The sequence below is a fragment of the Octopus bimaculoides genome, chromosome 2, assembly GCF_046866305.1.
Source record: "Octopus bimaculoides isolate indiv1 chromosome 2, ASM4686630v1, whole genome shotgun sequence".
NCBI classification, from domain to species: Eukaryota; Metazoa; Mollusca; class Cephalopoda; order Octopoda; family Octopodidae; genus Octopus; species Octopus bimaculoides.
In genome coordinates, this window is record NC_142929.1 from 37,364,451 (window position 1) to 37,383,204 (window position 18,754).

The following is an 18,754-nucleotide window of genomic DNA, read 5'->3' on the forward strand; positions in this document are numbered from 1 at the left end:
ATTTTCCTTCACAATTAATCCAAACCTGATATGTTTCTCATATTTAGGTCAATTCATTTAAATATATTATGATTATTTTAATCTGAATTTAAATCAGATCTGAATGAAAAAGAGGTGAATCAATTTTTTTTTTATCAGACTATGGTATTTGAAGTAGACATAGAACTCTTTTCTCAATATTTTAGTAATATTGTAATAAACTGCTAATGTGAAAATTTATTACTATAAATAAATTACAGTTTGTACAAGCCATGTAATTGGTAAGTGCCATAAAGAAGACTGAGTGCATTACAGTATCTTACTTATAGTTGCCAAATTTTCTCAGCTTCTGAAAAAGGCATTTACTCAAGAAAGGAATGTTTCTAGATAATAAATTTATATTTGTATGTATAATAAGCTTGATGATGAAATCACACAATAAATTCTTTATAAATCTTATGCTTTATATATAAGTTCCTTATAAATCTTTGCTTTCTGTCCTTCTTACAGCAGAAAACTTGGTACAAGTAAATAATATAGTTTATTTAGTTATTTTCCAGCCTACAATAAATTATTGTAGGCTTGTTAAAAAGATTCAGTACTGTGACTTATATAAATACATAAAATTAAAGATATATCTTCCCTTTAAAACATTGGAGAATTACATTTAAGCCTTTCTACACCTCCACTTTCTTTGTCTAGATGCAAACTCCAAACTTTTACCTCTCAATCTAGAATGTCTGTAAGGAAAAAAGACAATAAAGATAACACCATAATCACAGTACTCTAGTAGACCATAGTAGAAAATGACACTTCAAAAATGCATTGTCTAGAAAAGGCATGGGCAACTTCTTTTTTGAAAAGCAGGCCATATGAGACATGACGCATAATCAGGTGGGCCTCACTATTAAAAAAAAATATTCAAGGTAATTTTTGTTGATGTATTATTCAGAAAGTCTCACAGATTGCATTTGGCCCAATACTGGTCTAGAATTTGCATCTACTGTAGAGATAAAACTTAAATTTATTAATACTTAATTTTATTGCAAAATAAGAAAATTTTTAAAGAAAATAACGTCAGAATGATATTCAGAACAACATAATTTGTAATTCTGTCACTGAAGTAAAATGCCATGGAGCCATTGGGTTAAAACTTTTCAGTAGAAAATAGAAGAAAAACTAAAGAAGGAAACAGATTTTAAGAATTTTTTAATATTACCAAAATATAGGGCAGTGAGCTGGCAGAATACTTAAACACACTGGACAAAATGGCTAGCAACATTTTGTCCTTACATTTAGAGTTCAAATTCTGCCAAGGTTGACTTTGCCTTTCATCTTTTCAGGGTTGATAAAACAAGTACCTCTTGAGCACTGGGGTTGATGTAATCAACTTACCCCCCTCTGCTGGCCTTGTGCCTAAATTTTAAAACAATATTATCAGAGTAGATAGGTTAGAGATAATGTTTTCTGTTTTAAACCAGTAATTTTTATAGAGAGGAGTTAGTTGATGCCGACAACCCCAGTATTTGACTGGTACTTTATTTTATTGATACTGAAGAAATGAAAGGCAAGGTTAACCTTCGCAGAATTTGAACTTGGAATGTTAAGAGGCTGATCAAATACATTAAAAAATTTTTTATGATACTCTAACAATTCCGCCAGCTGAAAAATAAGTTAGGAATAAAATAAGGCACAAAATAAAAATCACTTGCAATTGCTTGATGAAGTTAAATAAAGTACTTCAGAGAAAAGGAAATAAGAGTGTTATATTTGTAACTTTTCAAAGGGTATTATCCGTGTAAATAAAAGTAAAGTGAAATCACATAAACCAGGGATTGAAACAGTGTAGTTGATTCGACTCTATGGCACTTGTTCCTAATAATTCTAGCATTAGCACAAAAGCCATGGATATTGGAAAGGAGATAATTTAAATTGACTGCTTCATTACATCAACATTGGAAGGATGAAAGTCAAAGTTGTCTTAAGTGAAACTTGAATCTAAACATGCTGAAACTAGACCCTACAAGGCAATCCCCCAGCATTCTACTGATTCTTTACAATCCACCCTGACTGTTGAAATACAGTGCTTTTATTTCAAATAATATTGAAAATAATGAGGTGTTTAGTAAGATAACTTTGGCATTAAGCTGTTGTTTGGAATATAAATATAAAATTTGATGGAAGGTATTAATTAAGATCACTTTAAAGCAGAAAGGTTGTTTCATAGAACCAGAGTGGTCTCAGATGGGTTAGTTTCAAAATGATATTTACTTTTCATAATCTCAAAAAAATACTTTTTTTAATTACCTAATATGAGCTGTTAAGATTATAAGTATTAGCATTCCTGCTTTCATTTGTAGCTCTTTTTTTTTTATTATTAATTTTCTCTTTTTGAGAAAAAATGCTATTATGCTATGGTTGCAACTTCTCTTAGATTTAAAAGTATTAGGCTTGTCAAATAATGCAACTGGTTTATAGAAATTTTATAAATACATTTTTGTTTAATCTGCTTTTTTTGAATACATGTATTACCAGTTACTTTCTTTTTATGATCTATCAAAATCTTGAAGACCAAGATGTCCTTGAATGTTAGTTAATTATACTAGAAAAATTAAATGTTCAAAGTGAGTTGTGTTTGAGAGAGTTTGATGCAGATATTGTTGTAATTTGGAGATGGTCAATCTGCCATAAAATGCATATGCACTAGTTGTGTAATTGACCATGGTGGAGTATCCCTATTCCCTACAGACATTCTACGAAACTGTATCCAAATTATGTAATAGCATATTAATATCACAAAAGTTCATAAAGACCATAAAGCTCCTCAATGCTCATATGAGAATATAATGTCACACCTTTTAGCCAAAGAGTTAAACTACAAACAACTTGCAAGACACCAACCATATCATACCTGCACATTATGGGATTGGGAAGGATCATAGATCTATCTCTGATACTGTTGCTGGATCCCCAGCTAATCCTGTTTGTGGTACCAACATCCTTTGCAACACAGGTTGTTTCATCTTGATAGTCATTTACCCTCTAGAGTGTTTGCAGATTCCTGTGGTAATGCTGAACCCCTCTTTAGTTGGATCAATGAATATTACTATTCATGCAATTTACAGACAGTGTTGTAGGAAGCATTGATATCCACCTTTCAGTATTGATTTTGTTGTTGAGAAATACATGAAAGTAATTTGCAAGACTGATGTGATAATGTATGATGACAACACCAAGGAACTAAGGGTTCTCTTAAACCTCATGTGTATTAATGATGACATTGCCAAACATGATTTTAAAAGATTTTGCTCCATCAGATTCAAATGAAGTAGTTCATTTACCATTATCTTGGCCATAAATAAGATCCCAGTAAGCATTGGTTTAATGGAATAAACCTGTCTAAACTCTCAAAAACCTCAGTCAAATTACAAATATGGTTAAATATTGTTTATACTAGTATAAACAATGCATTAAGTGGTATATTCATATTTAATTTTAAACTATGTATACAAGAGAATGATGTGACCCTCAGTGTCAGTCTCACTGGAGGTGTGGCCAACCATTTTTAGGTATGGTGCAATAGATTACTTGGGAAATATCTAAGAAAACGGTCCATAACTGTGATAACAATTTTGTCATAGAACCTTGAGGTTGAAATAACTTAAGGCAGATTAGATGAGTGTACTATGAAAATCCCCCAAAACATAGTAAATTCCACTCACTGTGGTTCTCATACTGAGAAATGCCAGGCCATACAAAAATATCAGTGAAATCGTCTTAAACATAACCATTTCTCTGTTCCTTTTTCAAACCTCATAGCCTCATAAGAAATATAATACTAGAGCCTGAATGTAACAGTGACAACCCATGTAACATTATATTGTAATTACAGCACAATTGTGAATGGTCATGGTTAATTCTCACTCCTGTCACCACCTCAAATTCATGTTTTAGTTGCATGCTAAACTTCCACAAATTTTGGAATTCTATACCATAAATTTTCTACAAATTGAGTTTCCTAACTAGTGCACTTTATTTTTAGAGGAAGTCATGCAAAATAATAATTTTATAATTATAAATTAAAAATTTATTGGTTACTTAAATCCTCCAACATCCTTTGGTTTTCTTTTACTTCCAATTCCCTCTCAAATTTTTTGGGTCTTGTTTCATGACTACTTCATTTCATCCTAGTCTATTCTTGTCTTGATGTCTTCTTTCTTCATAAATAATCACAAAACTATTCTATGAAAGCATTTACATGCTTTTAGCCATTGCCAAGAACTATAATTGTTTGAAGCTCAACTTGACATCATGTGTATTACTATGGGTGCAGGCAGAATGCTACAAATGGGCTAATGGTTGTGAATATAATTTAATAATAAGACAGAATAGAGTTTTGGCAATAATACCATGTTGCCTTTTAAAATCATTTTATCTACTTTGTTGTAGGTTTGTTAAATTTTAATAAAATTGCTGTTCTGTTATTAAATTAAGCCTTCAGCAATTTCATCATGTTTGAATATTGTATTTAATTTGACAAATGCAAACTAAAATACAAAACAGAAGACATATTACTTTATTTTACATTAGAAATGTTTTCTTTTCCTTAAAAATAGAAATACTAATAAAAAATTTTATATGGAAAATTTTGTTTTCATATTCTGATAAATATTTAGAAACAATGTTGTATAACTTATTCTGAATTAATGTTATAAATTAACAGTTTTTTTTTTAGTGTTTAATTACAAAAGTTAATTTAATTTTTCTTATTTTTGTAATAATTCTGAATAATTTCTTTATTTCCCTGTTATTTTTTTTTAAAGTTAATTCAAGGAATATGAACTGTTTGTCATTGAAAATGTCATAATTTTCAAATTCTTTTTCAATCATTATTTCTTTATATTTTCAAACTATTTAATCTTCAGAGTTTCAAGATATGCTAATTATTTAAATGTATACTCTCTCTCTCTCTCTCTCTCTCTCTCTCTCACCCCCTCCCTTCTCACTCTCTCAAAACATGACTAAGACAAACATTATCTGATCAAGTAGAAAGTTTGACAGATAATAGTCTGATAGAATTTACATCCATTTTGTAATTCCATATATCATTTCTGAGATGTGTGTAGTTTCATACATTGTACATTTTTTCATATGTATTATTACATATGTTAAACAGATGTACATGTAACTTGTAAATAATATACATTACATGATCTACAAATGTAGATATTGTTTTTCTTTCTATTGTGGAAATTAATATTGCACCCATTGGAAATAAGGAGATTAAAATTAAATTTTGATCTCTTTATTTCTTGTATGCTGATTAAGCTCTTTAACCAGAAATTCAGGACTTCATCAATCCTAGGAACTTTTCAATTGCTAGAGATTTTCAGTTGGTAAATTCATCACTAATCATACTGAGTCACAATTGTGGCATTTATTTCTTTTTTATCTTTATTTTCTTATTTGTTGTATATCTTCATTGTATATTTTAGTTCCATGTGCTCTCTTAAGCAGAATAGTATTTTTTGTTAGTTGTATCTTCAAATGTGGTTGTTATTAGTCTTTTAATGTCTGGAATTTGTCTGAAATTGGTCATTCTGATAGAAGAGCATCTTATTTTTCAAAGTATCTTATACAGCATTTATTTGCTAGGATCAGTTATTTCAATTTTTCTTTCACTTCAGGCATCTCTTTTCTTAATATTGTTCATTATTGATAGTTTTTTTTCTTTCTTTTGTCAAATATGTGTTGTGTATTTTTCTTTCTTCATCACTACTATGGCTACTGAGTAAATTACATTATTGTGGATTTGCTTGAGGAAAATCTTTTGAAGGATCTGATTGTATTTGACAATTATTTTGTGGAGGTTTTTGTTTATTTGTTTTTTATCTCTATGTTAGACCTGATCAAGCATATCAAAAGCATTCCAACCATGACCATCCCATCCATTTTTTCCCAGACATATTGTACTTTAGAGAAAACTTTATCAAATAGCTATTTCTTTCTTAAAATAGCAGGTCGTGATTGGATGAAGATTTGGTTGCTATTTTTAGCAAAGCAAGTGACTGCATAGAGGATTTATTCATCATTTGAGGAGATATTTCTGTTGATCAATATTGATGAATTTTGTTACAGTCAGTTTTTTTTTATTTTGTTGATTTTGCTTATATTATCATTATGCAGGATATTGTTAAGGTTTCTTGTTATAAGAGGGGCAAAAGTATACTTTTGTTGTAACTGAGTATTGGACTGGTTATTTCTAAGGAGTTTGCTTCTCTCTTTTCTTTTCTTTTCTTTTGTGTGTGTGTGTGTGATAGTATGGCTTTTTCATTTGTAGTCAGTTCTGCTTATTTCTGAGATTTCAATGACCTTAGCTTTTTTCTGTGGTTGGGTTGTATTATTTTTCTACATGAATTTTTATGAGCTGTTCTATTTCTGAGTTTTTTTCTTTTTTTTTGTACATTAAACAGCTGCATATATTCACATTTCATTTGAGTTTCTTTTTAAAGCTAAAAAATGAGAAATAACTAAGGGTTTTAGAGAATTAATATACTAGCTGAAGGGAGGTATAGTATGGCTATATTAGATATATTGTTTTTGGTCTCGTATCTCATTTTCATTTTAAACAATGAGAGGTGAAAGAAGTGAGTCTTCTTTTTGGGAGCAACTTTATTGGAAAGTTACAGCTTCTGGCATTCATATTGCATTGTGATTTAGTTAGCAAATAAGTGCCCCTCAATTCCCTAGGTCACTAAGTTTTGCTTTTCTTTGTAATTTTGTGTGTATTGTCTATTATACTTGAAATATTATTGCCTTGTTCTTGTTCATTGCAGTTGCATGATGATACTGTAAAGAATGTGTTTTGTGCATAATGAATACAAGAAAAACATAGAATATTAGTTTTGTTTTATTTAGCTTTTAAGAAATCTTGATTGAGCAGACCTATGAGCAAAAAATCTTACATACCACTACTTCATTTAATATGAGCCCTCCTAATTTTTCTGAGATAGCAGAGGGTAATTTGAGTGTAATACCAGTTGATATTTCTAGCAGGTTAAATGACCACTTACAGCAGTGGTTCCCAAAGTGGGCAGTACTGCCACCTTGGTGGGTGTTGAAGAAAAGTTAGGTGATAATAGGGTGGCCTAAAAGTGGGTGATGGATGTAAAAACAACAAAAAAAAAAATGGGTTAATTAGGTGAAGTTTTATTTGTGAAATACTGTTGTTTTGAATTTTCTGCAGAAAGTGGTCTGTTTGTGGTGGTGTGGGGGGTAGGGGCAGCCTGAAAAAGTTTAGGAACCACTGGCTTAGAGGCTCCAATATTGTACTTACTGGTATCACCACCTACTTAGTTTGTTAGTTCTGTGCTGCATCTGTTCTTTTATTAGTTCCCATCACATTTACAGTGCTATGTTCTATAGTTATAATAATAATGATAATAATAATAATGAAATAATTGTATACAGTGCTCAGGTGCACTACAACTTGTCAAAAGTGCACATAAAGCATATGCAGTATTGTACAAATGTCTGGAAAGTGAACAGTGTATGAGTCAGATACATACTTGCGTGTGTATGGAAGAGAGAAAATCAACACTTCTTGTGTGTGTGTGTGTGTTTTTCAGGTCATTGCTTGATAGAATCAGTAGACCATTGAACACAAGACTGTGTGGTACTTAGTTATATATTTTAATTTCTGGATTCTAATTCAACAGAGGTTAACACTACCTTTACATATAAGACTGATAAACAAAAATGTCTAGTCAACTACTGTAGACAGTCTAACTGACTAGCTCACTCAAATTTGAAGCTTTGTGTCCATGTTAGAAATCAATATCATTATTATTAGCTCTACTATGTTGCTGTAAACTTGGTCTCTGGATTCGTTTATGTTGCTTTCTTAGAAATAGCATCTCATTTTTCTTCATTCTTTCCATAAACTGTAAATTATTGCAGAATATGAAGATATTATCTTGTCAAACAATTCTGCCAACCATATTAAGAAAGTAATTAGAAGATATTCCAATTGTGTGATTGCATTAGGATTAAGCTTTAAAAATTATAAATTTATGCTTTGCAAATTTATATATAAAGCAATCAATTTTCAGTAAAGAATTACATATGTACCAATTTTGCAAAATTCTCTTGAGCAACAAACTGAACTGAATTGAGGATTTAGCATCAATATTACTTCGATAAAACTTTTCAACAGCCATGTAAGGGTTGCAGTTGAGAATCAGTTCTTCAGGTGAATGAGAAGGCTTACACTTGAATGTATCAATGGTGATAAACGATTTCACGATTAAAACAAAAACAACTTAAAAAAAGGAAAATTATAGTACTTCAGTAGCTTCAGCAGATTAGGAGTTTTTTAATACATTGCCTAAAGTTTTTTTTTCTTTCTATGATCTTGTAAGAGCATCAAGAGACTTGTCAATAAAGATTTAGCAGATTCTATCAGATAAAACAGGGAATCAAACAGCTTAGGTAGATATACAGATGATAGGAAGATATCTTTCTTTAAATATAGGCAAACATGTATAGACAGATTATTTTTATGATTAGAGTCAGACTGATTTGGTAATTACACTAAATGTTAAAATACATTTTTCCTTTCATATGTTTTAAAAATATAAGATGCTTATTTTTTTATTATTTGCCATACTTAGAATGATTGAGTACAGTATGAAGATAATCATTCATATTACACTGGTCTATAACAATTTTGCTTTTTGGGAGTTGAAGGTGGTTTTACACTCAGTTTTGGATGTTGATTTCCAAATATGACATCAGTTTTTGACTAACACATCAACTTTAGTTTATTAGCATCATATGTAGGAGTTGAGAAATTACTTGTTTTTAGCAGTTTAGAAAATTTACCAATAGTATTAATTCTTTGTTTCAAGCCGTGCTAGTCATTTAATATTGAAGTATTTACAAGACTTTTTTTAAGATGAAAGTCAAGTGTTTCTTACGAAGCTTATATACCACAACTACCTAGTTGTTGTATTACAGTGAAGTAATTAGAGAATAACACTTCAATGTAATAAAATTGTGCAATAATTAAATAAAGAAAACTAATACACTAAAAAATAAAATTGAAAATTAGTATTTTTTTTTTTTTTACCAACAATACTTGCAAAATTTTCCAATGTCCAGCCATTTTTTGATAACTTAATAAAAAATTGGACAGATCAGAGTCAGATATTGTGTGTGCGTGGAAGAAATGCATATTTTCTTCAGGTTATCATATCCAAAAACTTAGCTGCCATTAAGTCATTAATAAAGTTATCTAATATGTTGTCACACAAAGATTGATTGGTGAACATTTTCGAAGAAAGTTTTCATTAAAAAAAAACAAATAATATAGAAAATATCTTTAAAATGCAGCAACAATGGTATGAACGTAAATAATGAATATTGCTGAATGTAAATATGTAAATAAATGAGTGGAAGGTATTAAAGTTTTCTCCCTTAGATTAGAGGGTTTATAACTTCCTTTAAAAACTAAAATGTAAACAAAGGTAGATTAATTCATGTGGCTTCATGTACAGGGTGTTCAAAGAGTCTCTCTGCAGTAAGTATTTTATTGCAAAATAAATATCTATATGATGGTATAAGACTGCAAAAGAATATCTTAGACTTTGCAAGATATTAAAAAACTTTATAAGATGTGTTGAAAGTGTCGTCCTTCATTTTCAATACATAAGTTGACTCTACACATGTTTTGAAATACATCTTGGAGAGTCAAGATGAAAAAACATCTACTGCAGAGAGAACACCCTGTAGTATAGAACTGACAGACAGTTATGGTATTGTATGAATTAGTGTCAAACAGGATGATAAGTTAAGATGCTGAGAATATTAACTGACAATTTTTATTACTCAAGAAACATTGGAAAGTGTATGTGCACCTTATGTAGAATAGCCTGTGAACTTTGAAAGGTTGTGGGAAAGGTAGAACTGTTAAAAATGCATCTTTGTTTAGAAGTTTTCCCAGGCTAGTTTGTATTCAATACTGTTTCTTATTTAATTCAGTATGAGTTGATGACATCTTCAAGTACGTAGGCCCAACAAAAAAACTAGGTTTTATATTGTATTTCTAGGTTGATTGTCATTAAAAGGTAAACATATAATCTAATATGGCTAGTATAGGTGGGCATAGGAAGTGATATCTTCTATTATATTTGTGGATCCTTTGCAACAGCAACACAGCAGCAATATGTTACAAATTCTATTAGAAGAGCATATTTCATGAGTTTTAAAGAGAAATTAGATGATCAAGATTATCTACAGGTTCCTCATTCTGCTAAAAATTATATCTAGTATTGAAAAATACTATTAAACAGTTTGAATTGCTTTTTTTATAATCACTGATATATTTTTTCTAACCTTATTCTTAATTTTAATACATTTCAGACTGAAAAAGCTCAATTGGATGTTAAATTTGTAGAGTTTGAAATTTCTCTGATGAAAGTCAAAGATTGGCTGAATAAAGCAGAAATGGTCATTTCAAATCATGAGCGTTTATCTTCTGAACAAAAGGTTTCCACTGTAGAAAGAGATAAAATGAAAGTAAGATATATTTTTATTTTGTTTTCTTAAACTCTGTTTTAGGGATTATAGTTTTAGCCATGCTGGAAAATTACCTATTCCTTCATGTTATGATTTATGCCTTAAACTTTAATATTATACCATGTTAAAATATTCTGTTATTCCAGGTCACCTTTGTTTTACATTGCTTTTCAAAATGAAAACATGCAAAAGCTTTCAAATATATATAACAAGATGGAAAGTTCAAATTTATAGTAGCCTTACTGTTTTGTATGGCTTAACTTTTAATTACTACATGTATGGAAATGAATTTCCTAAGTGTCAGTTATCATTAATTAAATCCTAAGCATTTTAAAAACATACATGTATTCCTGAACATACCAGTAAAGAAGGAACTGTTTACTTGCATGCAGAAAGTTTCTGAAACATCAAATGAGACATGCAGCATTTTTAACTTAGGGATTACACTAATTAACAATTATATAGCTAATAATTATACAACAATTCCACAATACTAGAATTATACAAATAAGAAATAAATAGAGTTGTAGGATTTGTTGGTATTGAAAGGGTCTCTCAATCTGTGCAATAGACAGACTATATAAAACCTGTAATTGTTTTGTTGGTAGTGAGACATGATTATTGATGTGAAAGATATGTGGAGGTTGAAGAAAAATGCAAGAACCATAATCTTCTGGATTTGTAATATTCACAATGTGAAGCAACTCTCACCAACCTTTTGTTTGGTGAGTATGTGATTGTATGGGTGAAAGACTACAGTGCTGTGAATGGACAAATGTTGAATGAAAATACACCAAATGCTGCTACTGGAAAAAAGAAAAAAAAAAGGTGCAATTGAAACTACAGATGATGTTTTTCAAATGAGATGTTAAACACTTAGTGGAGTCAGTACATATATGGTAGTCCTCTTCAGTACATGCCAACAAAAAAATTGATATTGATATTGATAGATATATACATAGCTATGTATCTATGTGTGTGTCTATATCAAGGACATACCATTGGGGTAGGTAAGGTAAGAAATTTTCACCTATGTTAAAACTATGAATATATATTAAATATTAAATAAGTGATTGATTTCCAGTAGTACATTGCAAAAATGCTACTTCAATGTTTATAAGATAGTGTGTAATTCAATAAACATCTACTATTTTGATGTTATAAAGGCATAACTTCTTAAAACTTTTAAGTTCATTGTATACCTTAGGTGTAATACAATTGAACCTACATGCTGTGAACTCAGCTCTAAAAGTACATTAAAAATGAGGTGGATAATATCAAAAATTTTTCTTCCGTTAAATGTCATGACAGTGAAAGTGTGTACATGTGTGTGTTTACATGCCATGATTGAGCTAATTTTTATTTCATTTAAAATAAACTGGCAGAGATACCCGACATTGCTTGGGATTAAAATGGCATAGTTTGTATATATATGTGTATATATATAACAGTTATATTGTTTTAATCCAAATGAAAAAAAAAATTACATGTTGACACTCATGGGGTCTGATACTATTACATTGTAAAATTTGAGTTGATTTGGTCGAGCCATTCGAAAATGCATAGAAAACAGACTGAGAGACAAATAATTTTATATATATAGATTTGTGTGTATGTAAATTCATGTGTGCAAACTGCCATGCTTCACAGCAGTGAAACATGGGCCGTGACTGCTGAAGACATGCGTAGGCTCGAAAGAAACGAAGCTAGCATGATCCGCTGGATGTGTAATGTCAGTGTGCACACACAACAGAGTGTAAGCGCCCTGAGAGAAATATTAGACATAAGAAGCATCGGATGTGGTGTGCAAGTGAGATGTTTGTGTTGGTATGGTCATGTACTGCAGATGGACGAGGAGAGCTGTGTGAAGAAGTGCCACTCCCAAACAGTGGAAGGAATCTGGGGTAGAGGTAGACTCAGGAAGACATGGGATGAGGTGGTGAAGCATGACCTTCGAACATTGGGCCTCACAGAGGCAATGGCAAATAAAGTGAGTTAACAGCTGTAACCTACACCAGTGTCACATAACCAGCCCACTCAAAAGTACCTTGGATCGTAGGGCGACATGCCGTGCTTGAGGAGACCTATTGAGTTAAGTACATCAATATCAAAATCAAATCAAATTACAATCAAATGGAAATTATAGTTGTGACCCCCATGCCGGTGGCATGTAAAAAGCACCATTCGAACGTGGCCAATGCCAGTGCCGCCTTGACTGGCTTCCATGTTGGTGGCATGTAAAAACACCATCCAATAGTGGTCGATGCCATCTCCTCTGACTCCTGTGCTGGTGGCACGTAAAAAGCACCCACTACATTGTCGGAGTGGTTGGCGTTAGGAAGGGCATCCAGCTGTAGAAACCTTGCCAGATCAGACTGGAGCGCGGTGCAGCCTCCTGGCTTCCCAGACCCCAGTCGAACCGTCCAACCCATGCCAGCATAGAAAACGGACGTTAAACGATGATGATGATGATGAGTAGCTATTTTTGTTTATGTGCATATCTTTGCACAACTCATCCAATCTTTATTTATTCTGGTGTGTGTGTACATATGTATGTAAAAAAATAATGATAAAGCTTTTTGTTGACATTTTATTTTAATAAAGTAGAGCCTCCTGTTACCCTGAACCTTGCATAAGAAATTAGGTTGACAGAAACAGTGAAAGTTCATCTGATGGACTGCATCTATAATTCAAAAGCTAGCTTTGTCATATACATAAAGTTGTGATGGTACTACCTAAGGGTTAGCTGAAAGAAACAGGCAACAGTGGAATACTTGGCCACTTATACTATAATTCAATAAGAAGGCAACTTAGCTCGTTAAATAGTTGGCATGCTCCTCTGCAAAACAAACATCAGGTCCAATAACTTTTTTTATATATGACTCTATATGTAGGTTTATTGTTTACAAATAAAATAAGAGTTCTCAGTACATAATAAAATGTTCCTTGACAATCCCTTCCTTAGGTGTCTCAAGTTGCATACACAGTGCATGCACAACATTATATATCTAAAATGCACCAGTTGGACCTATTCTCATTAGTTAAGGCAGGTCACATGGTCAAATATTTGATAGATCTTTAATGACATTATTGCTGGCCAAAGCACTCAGTCCAGATGTCTGATCATTGCCAGAGAACATACATGATATGTGTAGAATTTGTTTATCTGGGACTTGAAATGGCAGGGTATGTATTCTCAGTGTTTGGAAACTATCCGAAAGAAAATTTCTCCAATAGCATAAAAAGTCTTGAGTACTTAATGTGTACAGTGTTTGTGGAAGAGGAAAACCTAGAAAGATATGAGATGAAATAGTGAAAGCTGATGTCAAGATGATGACTCTTACAAAAGTGAATAAGGGACCATTACAATTGATGATATGCTGTACTGGAGAAAACTCACTCGTTAGCCATGGTGTTCTCTCTGCTCCCATCTGTCTCTCTTTCTGTCACTGTTCTCTTGCAGCTTTCTCATTTGGAATGCTTTCGTTGCATTCATCTACTTTTCTCTTATCCACTGCCTCTCCTTCTCTCACTGTACTCTCCCCATAGTTTCTGTACCACAACATATTCTGTGGGTAGAATTGTGAAGGTCTCAAAGAATAAACAGATAAATGGATTTAAGAATGTTCTTGTACCAATATAAACATAAAGAAGTAGGAAAACTTTATAATATAAAAATGAAACTCAAAGGGCATCCAGCTGTAGAAACTCTGCCAAATCAGATTGGAGGCTGGTATTGCCATCCGGTTTCACCAGTCCTGTCAAATCGTCCAACCCATGCTAGCATGGAAAGCGGACGTTAAACGATGATGATGATATACCTGTATGCATACACACATACACACACACACACACACACACACACACACACACACACACACAACTTTTGTATGTGTGTATATGTATATATCTCTATATATCTTTGTATCTATGTGTTTTTATATGTATGTGTCTTTTGTTATGCGTTTTCTATCTCCCCCATACTTCACCCATTCTTAACTCTCTGCCCTGATTCTTTCTCTATTCACCTTCTTGTACCTAAAGGTATGTCCTGATACCTCATCTTCACTATCCTTTCTCCTTTTCCTTCTATCTCCTCTTCAGCAAGTCACATGTTCATGTCTCTCCCACATTAACCTCCCCACACCTGGCACAAAGCCACATCTGTCAATATTGTACCCTCTCCCCATTGTGGGGTCACCAAATAACTCACAAGTATCATTAAAAAAATAGCAGTACACTTTGCAAGGCGGTTGGCATTGAAACTTTAAGCAGATAATGGAGATCAACTCAGCCCTTAGGGTAGTCAAATTCAGCCAAACCATCCAGCCCATGCCAGCATGGATAATGGGTATTAAATGTTTATACATACAGTATAATCCAAAAGTTATACCAGAAGATATAACACCTTACCAAAAGGTATGGACATAGTAGATGAGTTCCATACTTCACTTCTATCTCCAATTTGGTGAGACAATCTTCATGAGTTAACTGGGGTAGTGTTCTGAGTCCATGTGCCTTATATAAAAAAGAAACACAGAAAATGTAATCAGTATTTATGCTTTATATAATGTACACATGTTTCAGAAGACCAACAAAATATTAACTACGTGAACTTCTTCAGCAATACCAAGGAGGAAAGCTAGCAGCATTTGTTGCATAAATGGACATTAAATCTCACATAACTTCTGTTTGGCCAGTTCATTAAAATCTCTCTCCCTCAATATTTTTGTGTGGATCACAACAATGTCTTGAAAACTCCTCTTTACAATATAGATTGATCATTTTATTTAATTATATGTAAATCACCTGTCATTGTCATTGCTTATTGGACTAAGAATGCTAATATTTGTGGTTAAGAAAGTTACTTTGTTACCACATGGTTCTGGGTTTAGTCCCACAGTATAACACCTTGGGCAAGTGTTTCTATAGTCTTGGGTCCACCAAATCCATGTAAGTGGATTTAGTAGATGGAAATTGAAAGAGATTGGTTGTGTGTGTGTTTGTATTTGTCTCCCTACCAACACTTGACAACTGTTATTGGATTGTTTTACATCCCTGTAACTTGGCAGTTCAGCAAAAGAAACTGAAAGAATAAACACCAGGCTTTAAAAATTAAGTACTGAGAGAGATTTATTCACCTAAAACATTAAGCAAAATTTTAATCATTTAAAGGTGGTTCTCAGTCCTATGGTTCTCAGTCCTATGACTGAAACAATTAAGAGATTAAATAGAAAGGTTAAATAGAAACTTTTTGTTTGCATATATCCTGTCTACTTCATAACTGGAACTAGTTAATGTTGATAAGATAACGTATCTTTTAAATAAAAAATTACTATGAATATATCACCTAAACTAATTATTATATACTAAAATTGTCTGTCAGAAAACTGCAACAGTAAAGTATATTTCAGTCAGTTTATATAATATGTTGCTATAATGAATATATGAACAATGTTTGTAACGGAGAGTATATTCAATAGTTAATTCTTGATTAGCTTCTTGTGAGCATCTTTTTCATTATTTTTCACCATGATATACATTATATATAGCTCCAGGCATGGCTGTGTGGTTAAGTTGATTGCTTCCCAACTATGAGGTCTTGTGTTCAGCATCACTGCATGGCACTGTTGCGAAAGTATCTTCTACTGTAACTGTAGGCTAACCAAAGCTATGTGAGTAGGCTTGTTAGATGGCAACTGAAAGAAGCCCATTGTATATATATATATATATATATATATATATATATAGATGATATATGTATGTGTGTTTGTGTATTTGCTTACCTTGATATCACCTGAGGGTTGTAAACAAGTGTGCTGTTCATTTTCAGTCTTTGAAAAATGTCTGGCCATGGGAAATATTACCTTACTGGGAAACAGGTAAGAGTTGCTAATAGGAAAAGCATCTCACTGTAGAAAATCATCTGCCTCAACAAATATCTCTGATTCATGCAAATATGGGAAAGTGGATGTTTAAATGTTGATGGTATATATTATTACACATTACTATCTTAATTATCAAAAGATGTCACATGATCAGGCTGTGAAGGATTAAGCCTTTCTAGATTAAATTCGTACTTGAATATTTGGTTTGAAATGTTTGCATTGCAATAGATTTTACTGAAGGCCCCATGAATCAGGTGTAGATAGGGATAATGTTGAGGAAATTTTATGTGCATTTTTTTTTTATCTCATTGTTATAATTTAAATGATTTTTATGTTAAAACAAACAAATCAGGCTCCTGTAAACGATTAGATATTTATCCTGTTGTATTGACAGCTTCAAATTGGGCCAACAAGAAAGACTCTAACCCAAGCTTACCATCTTTAAGAAGGATATAAGGTCCAAAATGCACAATCTCAGGGATGTGGGGAGACAGGCTGCTCATGAATGTTACACTTTTAAGTATGAGTCTGTTCAGCTGAGGCTGACTTGGGGCTAAATGCCACATTATTTTAAAATCAACGTATTAAATTTTCAGTTAAACTTGCATTGCACAGAATATTCTTTAGCCAGTTTTAATGTTTCAGTTACCATTAATTTCCAGTTGGACATTTATCAGCTCTTAACATGTTTTCTCTTTTTGTTACATACTGTATCTTATTTGTATCAAATGGTCAAACAAATCTGGGAGAAACTTGTTGATGTTATTTAAAGGTATAACAGAGAGAGAAAGGGAACATTGCAGATGTTTATTGAAATACTGGCTTTGTAAAGTGGTATAAGAAACAGGCTAAACTATGCATACATCATTTAAGCAATCTAGGCGAGTGTTCAGAAAGCAAGTTGATAAATTTTTTTTTCCCCCTTTAGCATTACCATTACAAAATCAGGCAAAACTGAATTTAATATTCACCAGTTTCTGTATCCTGACATACCGTAAAAACCCATGTGATTTGCACACCTGTGTAATTTATGCAGGTGCTTTTCAGGATAAAAATTATTAAAAAAAGCTTCTACTCATGTAAAATTAACACCCAAAAGTTTTCAGAATTGCCAATATGGCCAGGGGAAAAGGGTTTTCAGTTTAGTTGTATTTAGCATAATTTCACTTACTTATGATTAGATTTTATTAAATTTTCATTAAATAAAAATAATTTCTGTTCAACAGGTATCACATTGAAAGCTATTAAATTACGGAGTGTTTGTGTTGTTTATAATAAACTTTATTTTACATTTCTTGCCCACAAGAGCTTTAGCAAACTTCTGTATGTCTCCGATCTTCTGTATGTCTTAGATCTTTAGCAAATTTCTGTGTGTCTTCTCAAAATCATGATCACAGGAAAAGTTGATAATTCTTATCAACAAAAACAAACCTGATAAATACGCACAAGTGTTGCAAAATAAGTTTAATTACCAATAAACATCAGCTTGGATGACACTTTACTCAATCGACAGAGGAAGGTGACCAATTAAACTGATTATGTAAACAGAATTCTGATTGGTCGAAAGTGTCTTTTTGTCTCAAGCTCTGATTTTCTGCCTATTCTTGTCGGAATCTTTGATACAGAGTATCGAAATTTTAATCCCTTTCACACTTATAAAATGTCAAGCAAACTTGACATTACCGTTTTAGCTGGGAGACCAAACTGATAGTTTGATAACCCGCTAAAATAAGCATTAAAGATCGAAAGGAGAAAATAAACAGCTTTGTAAGTTTAACTCAGTGTTTATTGCAAAAGAGAGGTGCAAAATTTAAGAAGCAACTTGTTAAAATATACATGTCTCTGAGGAGACATAAACAAGAATAGCAAAAATCTACTATACCAAAAGAACTGGTAATACATAGATTACAAGTGTTCTATGAAGAGAACATAAGATTGCTGCCTAATTCAACATGAATGTGAAATGACATTAAACATCGTATAAGGTAGATGAAAGTTTCTGTAGGAATGCTAAGTCATATTCACTTAATGCAACGATGAATTATGAGGTTGTCATCAGCGTTAGGTGCAGTAAGAGCTGGTACCAGCAATGTTGGCGATGATGAATTTCTTTGTTGTAACACAGAGAAAGTGAGCAATAGCTTCCTGGAGGCAAACACAAGCTAGACTTCTTAAGCAGAGAAAAACTGATTTATTTAAGGAAATTGCTGGTCTCCATTGCGATACGTAGAAACTCCAAGCAATGTAAAATATAGCCCGGACTGTGATTGCCAACATGAATGTCAAACTTCAAAAAGTAGTTAACCATT

The 18,754-nt window shown here is 32.2% G+C and overlaps 1 protein-coding gene across 13 annotated transcripts in view; it reads left to right on the plus strand.

The window, feature by feature from the left end:
- LOC106873450 (dystrophin) overlaps nt 1-18,754 on the plus strand; it is a 712,951-nt gene that overhangs the window by 268,027 nt on the left and 426,170 nt on the right. For all 13 annotated transcript variants that reach the window (XM_089343243.1, XM_089343268.1, XM_089343278.1 and 10 more), the window contains one exon: nt 10,402-10,557. In XM_089343243.1, coding sequence (XP_089199369.1) covers nt 10,402-10,557 — 156 coding nt within the window. The remainder of the gene's footprint in view (nt 1-10,401; nt 10,558-18,754) is intronic.